The sequence below is a fragment of the Bombus flavifrons genome, chromosome 10, assembly GCF_040668555.2.
Source record: "Bombus flavifrons isolate JBK064 chromosome 10, iyBomFlav1_principal, whole genome shotgun sequence".
Lineage (NCBI taxonomy): Eukaryota > Metazoa > Arthropoda > Insecta > Hymenoptera > Apidae > Bombus > Bombus flavifrons.
In genome coordinates, this window is record NC_138451.1 from 1,562,852 (window position 1) to 1,572,808 (window position 9,957).

At 32.8% G+C, this 9,957-nt stretch overlaps 2 protein-coding genes across 5 annotated transcripts; one reads left to right on the forward strand and one right to left on the reverse strand.

The window, feature by feature from the left end:
- The first annotated feature begins 1,555 nt into the window (after nt 1-1,555).
- Nucleotides 1,556-8,154, forward strand: LOC138183808 (RRP12-like protein). 4 transcript variants are annotated; one of them, XM_069121230.1, is made up of 23 exons: nt 1,556-1,833; nt 1,922-2,099; nt 2,221-2,347; nt 3,038-3,220; nt 3,304-3,463; nt 3,556-3,728; nt 3,804-4,039; nt 4,123-4,290; nt 4,361-4,469; nt 4,539-4,703; nt 4,789-4,910; nt 4,994-5,108; nt 5,178-5,414; nt 5,480-5,706; nt 5,794-5,917; nt 6,005-6,302; nt 6,383-6,540; nt 6,633-6,895; nt 6,967-7,130; nt 7,200-7,385; nt 7,490-7,600; nt 7,670-7,829; nt 7,901-8,154. In XM_069121230.1, exons 1-23 carry the CDS (start codon nt 1,698-1,700, stop codon nt 7,989-7,991), a joined length of 3,891 nt encoding a protein of 1,296 aa, XP_068977331.1. In that variant the 5' UTR covers nt 1,556-1,697; the 3' UTR covers nt 7,992-8,154. The 4 variants fall into 4 exon arrangements, with proteins under 4 accessions (XP_068977331.1, XP_068977332.1, XP_068977333.1 ...); XM_069121231.1 differs by having other exon boundaries at nt 7,673-7,829; XM_069121232.1 differs by having other exon boundaries at nt 7,490-7,537.
- Nucleotides 8,155-8,416: 262 nt separating this feature from the next.
- Nucleotides 8,417-9,604, reverse strand: LOC138183810 (glutaredoxin 3-like). Its single transcript, XM_069121238.1, has 2 exons — nt 9,467-9,604; nt 8,417-9,117 (listed from the first exon to the last, which is right to left on the reverse strand). Exons 1-2 carry the CDS (start codon nt 9,514-9,516, stop codon nt 8,493-8,495), a joined length of 675 nt encoding a protein of 224 aa, XP_068977339.1. The 5' UTR covers nt 9,517-9,604; the 3' UTR covers nt 8,417-8,492.
- Between the last annotated feature and the right edge of the window lie 353 nt (nt 9,605-9,957).

Genomic DNA, 9,957 nt, shown 5'->3' on the forward strand with positions numbered 1-9,957 from the left:
TTTCTTAAATCGCAAACGTAGTTTTCGGATCGAAGTTGAAAAGAAAACGTGATTCTTCCAGGAAATTCTTCTTTGGAAAAATTTCCCAGTTTGGAGCATTTGTCACTAGTAGATCGTTTGATCGATCGGACTGTTTGGAAGATTGATGGTCTGGATGTTAGAAAAGAGATCGAGAGGATTTTTGATCACTCGACGCGTGAAACCGAGATATAGCATAACGAGCAACGGGTCTACGTTATTTTTACGCTCTTTAAGAAAGTAGAGTTTTTTGTATTTTACGCTGTGTATCTTTCGCCTGTATTCCTCGTATCTCTGCTTTGTTTTAATAATGCCACAATCCAAGAAATATAAACTTTAAAGAGGAAGTGTTTTGAAATTTATAAAGACATTTTCCTGAGCCATAGCCATACTATCGTATGTTATCGTATAGTTGTAAGGCCAAATTGATAACGATATATGAAATAATTTTGCCCTCTGACGTGAAGCATTATAAATATGCTGCTTTACATGATAGAACATGCTGGTAAAAAAATTCTGTAAACTTTGTATGCAATAAAAGCAAATGCGAAAGTTTTTGAGTTGCCCCGCCATAAAAGCAAAGCAACTATACGAAATCCAAAATATAGTAGATGAAGTCAAGAATATGAATTTGTATAAAAATCAGCGGTCTAATCAATCTAACACGTTCAAGGACATAAATCGGTACATACCATTATTCACATTCTATTCTTCCATCACGCACAATATACTATATGCAATATGCAATAATTACAATATATTTAATATAATTAATGATAATACAATAATACATACTATATCAAACGCTTCTTGAAACGGACAATTCATTCACGATGGTCATGGCCTCATGCAAGGAGGATCTATTCTTTACTACCTGTTAATGATTCCATCCGGCAAATGTTTCCTTCACGATCGAATAACATATGTATCTCCATCAAACGAGAACGTGACTGTTGATTCATCTAGACTCATAAGTCATATACAGTTTACAATAAATTTGAAAATTTTCGCGTCGCCTCGAGGAAGAACAGTATTCGATTGGCTACTCTGCAAATCGCCTAAACTATGACCGTCCTAATTACACGCTTAATCATCGATAGTTACAATAAAGATCATAACGTGAATAATCATTCCGAGCAACGGACGTTTAGATTCTTGATTCTCGATTTGCTTTCCAAGATCGAGTCTCCTTTAATTTGTAGATAAAGTTATTTTTATTATTGATAGATCTACAAACTTAACAAACTTAGATAGATAGATTTGAAACTTAACAAATTTCCGAACTTAAGAATTTGAAAATTTCCAATTTTGAGAAAATAAAACTTAAAAGCTTACGGTCTTGGAAATTTGAAACTTGGATGTCTTTCTGCCTTGAAGGCTAATTTGGCTGGTCTGCTATGACATCTGTCAAAAGGTCAAAAGTACATGCATAGAATATGATGGCTCACACTTATATTTAAGTTACACAATGGTGCATACATGCTGCCATCTTTCGACAGTCATTAGAATATCGTAGCATTTTGCCATACGACGCCATCAATAGCGTTGTAACAATACTTGTAGCACGTGCAGTATGGATTTAACCTCTCTCTATCGTTGTGGATAAAAGAAAGAAATATCTGTCTTGATAAATTTCGTACCTTTCAAGTATATATTATTCAAAAATTAGGTAGGAGAAGATGGGTAAATTGGGACCGCGGTTAAATAGCCGAAAAAAGGCGAAACGTTGGCCGAAGGGTCAGAGCTCCAGTTCTAATCCACAAACTAAAAAGCATCGGGAACAGGCATCCTGGATGTTCTTTAAAGATTCAACAGGTATAAACTTACAAATATCAATGATTAGAATTTTTTTATGAATTTTCTTTTGTCTTTGATATTATATTAAATTTTGTAATTCTCTTAGCCCCTGCGAAGCCTGGTATAACAGAGGAAAATTTAAAAAAACACAATGCTATTCAAGGGATTGAATCACAGGTAGAAACACCTGATAGCGAAGGTTACTCTTGGGAAACATGTACAGAAAACACTGCTGATACCTTTGCTACCAATTATAGTAATTGTTCAAATATATCATTTAGTAGGTTAGTACATAATCGTACTTAAATCAAACTTAGTTTTAAATATCAGCAATATGTATTCGAAGATATTATTAAATGTTAAATTGAGCGATTAATTGAATATTATTGAATAATGATTTTACAGGTTTTTAAATCATTTTCAATCGAAATCACTGTTGCATAAGGAAATGTTAGCTGTGTTGTCCGCTGTAACAGAGATTATAAAACAGCATGGTGGTAATGAGTCTAGCACAGAATATTTTGCTGCATTGGTATGTATTACAAAACACTTTTTAACCCTTTGCGGACGGGGCTGCTCGACGAGCGGATGTCGCTGTGGATAAGAGGTATTGGCACACACAGTTGAGAAAATATACACATTGAACGATTGCGTTGTTGAGGGTTTATATTTAGTTCATCATCGCCGTGACTATCACTAGGAATATTGAAATGTCTGAGCTATGTCCTTATTGAACAGAGTTCATTTCCAATGTCTGAAGCACTGTTGTTGTCTTCTATCTTGTCACGTTCAAAATAATATTCGTCATCACTACTGTCACTATCGAATCTTTTCTGAATCTTTTAGGCATTGTGTACATATAAGGTATTATAAAAAATATATAAAATTTATAAAAAGCTTGCCGATTCGTCTGGTAATGCCATTGAAAGACTGAAATTCGTTCTCACTCGGCCATCATCCTGCATCGCGAGTTTACGTTAAACGGAACATAAGATTTCTAAAGATCTATAATTTTCTCCCATTAAAAACATAGCACTGTTTAGTTTACTATACCCATGTGTAAGTACGCATAAGATTATCCCTCAGAAAAATAGACGTACGTCAGACATCTCAAAATAAGTACCCGGAACTGTGAACAGACTCTGGCGGCTATATACCGATACTCGTTCGCAAAGGGTTAAGAAAGGTATGGACAAACTAATTATAAATATTCATATCTTAGATGAGCACTTTGGAAGCGATTGAATCGGATACGTCAATCGCAGCCACGCTCTCGTTATTAGGCATGGGCCTAAAAACTGTCCCAAAAAATATTCTAAACATCCAATTTGGAGCTGCAAGTGAAATATTCTTACGTATCCTTGTTAGATATGCATCGTCGGAAGAGTACTTAATACTTCGACATGTAAATCGTTTTTCATTCTATTTCTTTATATGATTTTAAATATTACACCAAGGCATACTATCTGTATTTTTCATTTTTCACAGTGTATTCATTGTTTATCTGTGCTCCTTCGAGCACAAGAAGCAGCCACATGGTCTAGTTCATCTACGATGCAAGTGTTGGATGTTATTTTGTCATTTAGTATACACTATAAACCAAAATTAAGAAAATCAGCACAACATGGAATATGTGCCATATTAAACGGTAGCACAAATTTGAATGAAGAAATTATTCAAATAAATTTCAAATAAATCAATTTTTGATAAACTTTAATGTTACAATGTTAATAATTATAGGAGGTGATATCATGAAAGGTGAAAACCCACCGCAATATCATCCAGCTACTCCATACATTGCAAAATTCTGTATTGGTCAACTTGACTCCGAGTACGATGGTATTACAAATGTTCTTCATGTCCTTACACTACTAAAAGACATTTTCCATCATTTACCAAAGATTCATGTGAAGGTATTTGTCAACATTCGTTAAGGAAATACATATATTTATATTATACAACTTTTATTACGAACTTTTGTTTTCCAGACTATCAGTGAATCTTTATTGAAGCTTATGACTATGAAAAATGTGTTAGTAACTTCATGTTGTCTACAAACCTTTCATGGTTTGTTCGTTTCTCGACCATCAGAAGCTATTCTACCAGTACAAAGAAATGGGCAAATCATTACTGCCTTATATGATTATCAACCTCCGGCAACTGATACACAACCAACCTTAGCGTGGCTAACCGTAATGCAAGAAGCGTATTTAAATTTAGCGCAGTAAACAAACTTTTATATTTAAACTCCTTATATCCAATTTTATTGAAGAGATAGTAATTGCTGAATGTATTTTTCCTTTATAGCAATTCATTAAATTTATGCGCAGTTCTTTTACCAAGAATTTTGGACAGATGCATGCAATTGTGGCTTTCGGACAAATCGGAAGTTATATCTGGTTCTTCGCACACGATAAAAATTTTATTACAAGATTGCGTCGGTAAAATATGTGAAACCGAAGAATCAATGAAAACGTAAGATTAGATTTAATTATTATTCTTTGTATCTATTATTTATATTTCATCATTTATATCAAACTTTTAGATATAAGGACACTATCAATCAGATAACTTTTATGATCCATCAAGCATTAGGTTATCAATATTTGGAAGCTTGGTATCATATTCTTCATTTAATAGCCCTACTGTTTCAGGTAATATCGATTTTCTGCTTCTTACCCTTTTGTCAGTGTTGTACAATTCAACGTTCCCTTTTATTACAGGTAACTGGTAAAGCGAGAAGTCCGCAATTAATAGAGATATTAAAAAGTCTTGCTGAGTTACGTGATTCTTACAATTTTGCGTCGAAAAATGACGCTGAGTACGCTATTGGAGCTGCGATAAGAGTGCTAGGACCGGAGACTGTATTAAATTTGATTCCATTGAAAGCAAGTAATTCTATATGAACCGGATTATGCTTAGAAAGAAAAACTTTATTTTATAACTACAGTAATATAAATCTCTATTCTATAGGTATCGGACAATGCGATTAATTTAAAAAGAACTTGGCTACTACCATTATTGAAAGATTGTGTGCTAGGTGGGTCACTTACTTTCTTCATGGAAACATTGCTACCTATCGTTGCATTGTGCGAGTAAGTATTTTAATCTATCTTTATTATAAGAGTATAAATTATCTTATATTGATATTTTTAATGATAATTATACTCAATTTTAGAAAAAAAGCAACCGAACCTGTAGGCGGAAAAACTTACGAATTTCTCGTTTGCCAAGTCTGGGCTATTTTACCAAGTATATGCAACAACGCTACCGATGTGAAAGATAATTTCAAGGTATATATCAGAGATAAATATAAAAGATATAGTATCAAGTATCCATGAGATAACTTTTATCTTGTTTAGAATATAGCTAAACTGTTAGGAACAAATTTAAACGAGAGAAAGAATTTAAGGATGTCGATAATGTCTGCCTTACGAAGATTAATAACGAAAGCAGTCGAAGACGACAAAAAAGAAGATATACACGAACTAGCTAGATTTGCAAAGAATTATTTACCATTGTTTTTAAATCTATACACTACTAAGCCAGTTGGTACTGACGAAGAAGGACAACGCTTCGCTACATATGATACAATAAGAGTAATTTGTGAATAGAAGAAGTAATTTTCTTTAAAGAGATTAACTAATATTTTGTACAATTACAGGTGTATCTTACAATTACGGATAAGGAAGTGGTACACGAATTATTCGATCGTGCGTTATTTAAGTTGAAAGAACCTGATATCGACGATTTTTTCAAAGAAAGTATTCACGATATAATAAGATTATTTATTAATTATACTGACATTAATAGATTAAAGACGTTTTACGATATGTGTGTACCACTTCTTAAAGAAATTTCTAAAACCAAGGAACAGAAGAAAGCATATAGGTAACTTTTTAATATATTTGGAATTAAATATTTTAATTATTTTTTCTGCAAAAACAAAAATTATTTTTTACTTGTATGTTCTTTCAGGTTTTTAGAAGAGATATGTGGCAGTGAGAAGGAAACGTGTAAAGAGTTTGTAGTTCAATACAGACGCGAGATACAAAAATTATTAATATCCTCGGCTACTGAAGTCGCAAAACCAAGCAGAGGAGTAAGTGCTAACTTACAAACATTGCTCTATAATATCAATTTCTTATGAAAATTTTAACAAATAAGTCTTACTCATTTTTTTAATTAGGCACGATTAAGATGCTTAATTCATCTGATCAAAATTCATCCACAACTTGAGAAAACTAAGTTCTTAGAAGCCATTGTGCCCGAAGCAGTAATCTATTTAAAAGATTTAAATACGAAATGTCGAACTTCTGCATATCAACTTTTAAACACTATTGCCGAGAAATTTTTAGGAAATCCTACACATCTTAAAGATTATGTTAATATGCTCATGGTTGGTTTGAGTGGTGCGATAGAAAATGTACAAAAGTATTGTACCGCATCCTTGCTGGCACTTTCTTCTATCACTTATCATTACAACGGTACAGTTTATTTCAAACTAAAGTTAAAATAAATATTTCGTATGAAAATAAATAATAGCATATTAAAAATATTACAACAGGATGTTTAGGTATAGAGACAGTTAAAGAAATCTTGGGACAAGCTTGTATTTTTGTTACAAGTCCGACAAGAGAAATTGCAGAAGCTGCATTGGCATATATCAAAGTCTATATTACTGTGATGCCATCTCATATTGCTGCTTTGAATTTAAAATTGTTGGTTAGTAACAAAGGCGTTCAATTAATAACAATAAAAGGTTAGTAACGAAATCCCATATAGCTCAATAAAAAAACGAATTAATGAATTTGCAGATAGACGCTTTATGTGCAATGAACGATGACTGCCATAGGCATTTCAGACAAAAAGTACGAGATATTCTCGTAAAGTTAATAAGAAAATACGGAATGGAAACAATTTCTGGCATGATTCCAGTTTCTAATGCGATGTTACATAAGAGATTAAGAAATATGAATAAGGCAGAAGAGGCGAAGAAAAAGAAAAGAGAATTGAGGAACTTGAAAAAACAAGAAAATGACGAGGATACTGAATTCAATGCAAAGAGAAAACCTAAAAGGTAACTGTATTTTACTTTAATCGAAATTTTTCTTAAACCGAAACAACTCTATAATCTTTATTAAAATTCAGTATGGAAGAAATATTGGCGGATAGCGATGATGAGTTCGTTGAAGATATGGACAATGAAGAGTCAAGGAAAAGGAAGAAAAGAACATCGCGAAAGGAAGCCTGGATTCATGAGAATGAAGAGATCGTTGATCTCGTTGATCCTGCGGCTGCTCGAAATATATCAAGTAAGTCTAGATATTTTTCAAAATTCGATTAGTCGAAGTTGGAATTAAATTCACAAAATAATTTTTTAGCAACGCAACCTACAGTCGCTATAAATTCAAAAATAGCGGCTATAAAACGGAAAGATCGTGAATTTAAGACTACGTCTGATGGCCGTCTTATTATCACAGTAGATAATGAGAAAGATAATGAACCAGAACCCAAGAGAAAGAAGAAATCTGCAATTTTGTTGCACAGTGATTCAGAAGACGATTATGGTAAGAATTAGGGTTAGATTTGGGGTTAGGAATTGTAGCAAAATGTAAAGTAATTCAAAGAAACAAGTGAACGAAGCCAATGAATTTTTATGTTACATGATCAGAAGATGATGTTCAGTCTGTAGCCATGTCGCAAGCAATGGATAAAAAACGTAAATATAGCGATAGTTGTGATAACATTAGCGTAAGGAGTGGATCCACATTGAAGTATCAAGGTATAATAGTAATATATAATCTATAGTAAATTTTGGTCTGTTGTTTAATAACAATTTTGGTATCCATAGCAGGAGGGTCTGGAATACATCGACCATTGAAAAAATCAAGAACAGAATATATACCAGGAGCGGAATATAAAGCATCAAAGGCTGGAGGTGATGTTAAAAGGAAAGGAAAACCAGATCCATATGCTTATGTACCTCTGTCAAGAGCAGCATTAAACAAAAGGTAAATAATGATAACATGAATTTTGATTTAAATTGAAGATACGCATTGAATTGATTCATTTTTATCTTTAGAAAAAAGAAGAAAAATGCGAGTAAATTTCAGAACATTATTAAAGGAGCGAAGAAAGGTGCGAAAATTGGAATGAAGCAAAGGAAAAACTAATGTATAAATTACCATAAAAAAATGTTCAAAAATTATGCTTTTGTGGTATGAGTCTCTAATTGTGATTAGGTTTCACTGGCTATAAATTTGTACATACATAAAATATATAATATAAAGATGTACAAGAAATGACATTGAATTAAAAATCTGTGACGATTTATAACATATGTGGATTAATATATTAACAGGTAAACACTTGAAAATTGACATATTGTTTGAAAATAAAGTGACTTCGTTATAGAGCAAAAGAATTCCTATATTACTATTTATTTGTCTTGTGCAATCTGTTGACTACAAATTAGCGCTTACAAAAAGATCCTTTTACACAGATGGTTTAATTTATTGCATATTTCCATAGAGCAAATATTGAAATCCTTACAACTGATACAAAATAACTTACAAATAATTATATTATTATTATTAGATCCTATAATTAAGCACTTCTATTAAGCTAAAAGTATTTAAATATTTATGTAAACAGAAACTCACGTTTCTTTTGCATTAGCTCTTCTTAGGCAACATTCTTTCCAGCTGTCCAGATTCGTTCATTTCTTTTACAATATCTAATCCTCCAATGAGTTCTCCATTCACATATAATTGAGGATACGTTGGCCAATCACTAAATTTTTTAAGTCCTTCTCTAACATCATTATCTTGTAAAATATTAAACGTCTGGTAATCTGTCTTACAAGAGTCTAAAATAGAGACTATTGTTCTAGAAAATCCGCAACGTGGAGTGGTAGGAGATCCTTTCATGAAAAGCATACAGGGCGCTTGATTTATTAATTTCTTTAGTCTTTCTTCGAGTTTTTCTTTAGGTTTACATGTATCAAACGAAATAGAATCTTTATCGGTCAATAATTGGCGCTTAATTTTTTCCGTTATAACTGCAGGATTAGCTCCATCGATTCTATCGACTATGGTGTTATTTTTTGTGAGAACAACTGTTGGTACTGCACTGATACCAGCTTTCAAGGATACATCAGGTATTTTTTCAGCTTCAATCTTGGCGAACCTAACCCCCTGATACTCGGCCAGTTTGCTCATTTCTTCGATCACATCATTTATTTGCGAACACTGATCGGCCCAGGATGCGTAGAAATGAATGACAGAAAGATCTTGTGACCTGACACGACAAACGAACATGACCTTGAAAATCACCTACTTAGCTACTTCCTTAGTTTATCACAGAATTACATCGATAAAAAATTGTGAATTGTGAACTTTTTCACATCGAACGAAAATAATATAAAGTCGTAGTTATCTTTTGTTATATTGCAATATTTAATCTATTTCATAATAAAAATAAAAATAGAAAATATTTTCTTTCGCTACTTTGAACAATATTTCGAGTCAAATTGAATTGAGATTAACTGAATTTTTTATACAATAATATGTTAAACAATGAATGATATTCATCGAGTAGGTTATATTGTTTCTAGAAACTGAATTACTTATTATTTAGAATTACTCACTTGAGGTAATTCTTGTATTCTTGTTCAGAATTAAGATTAGTGGTAGACATCCTGTCACTTTACTTTGTGTAATTGATAAACACGCGATAATATTAACAAGAAATATTTTGCAAATTCGTTTATTCACTACGACAACTTTTTTTTTTTATTATTAACGTGGAGGAAATCCGCACGGACACCAGGTCGCTTCTGGGGAAAAGCGGCGTGGTAGTGCCGGACTCCAACCGACTAAAACCTCCACGATGACCGTTCCGGCTGCGATCGAGAGGGGCCCGGGAACCGGTGTAAGCGATACACCGGGCCCCACTACGACAACTTCTACGCAACTTTTAACATCGCTCTTATAAACGTTTTATATTCACAAATGCGAAACTACCGCGGCTGTGGAGTAGTTTGCCAATCCCCTACATTCTATAGTAGAATAGTTCTACTACACATGGTATTCTACAACAAACTTCATTAAATTATTTTAATAATTTGTGAACAATACT

Coding starts and splice junctions, on each gene's coding strand:
- LOC138183808 (XM_069121230.1), top strand. CDS start 1,698: ATGGGTAAATTGGGACCGCGGTTAAATAGCCGAAAAAAGGCGAAACGT. Junction 2,348..3,037: donor CAGAATATTTTGCTGCATTG/GTATGTATTACA, acceptor TTCATATCTTAG/ATGAGCACTTTGGAAGCGAT. Junction 6,896..6,966: donor GCAAAGAGAAAACCTAAAAG/GTAACTGTATTT, acceptor ATTAAAATTCAG/TATGGAAGAAATATTGGCGG.
- LOC138183810 (XM_069121238.1), bottom strand. CDS start 9,516: ATGTCTACCACTAATCTTAATTCTGAACAAGAATACAAGAATTACCTC. Junction 9,118..9,466: donor GAATACAAGAATTACCTCAA/GTGAGTAATTCT, acceptor TTGTCGTGTCAG/GTCACAAGATCTTTCTGTCA.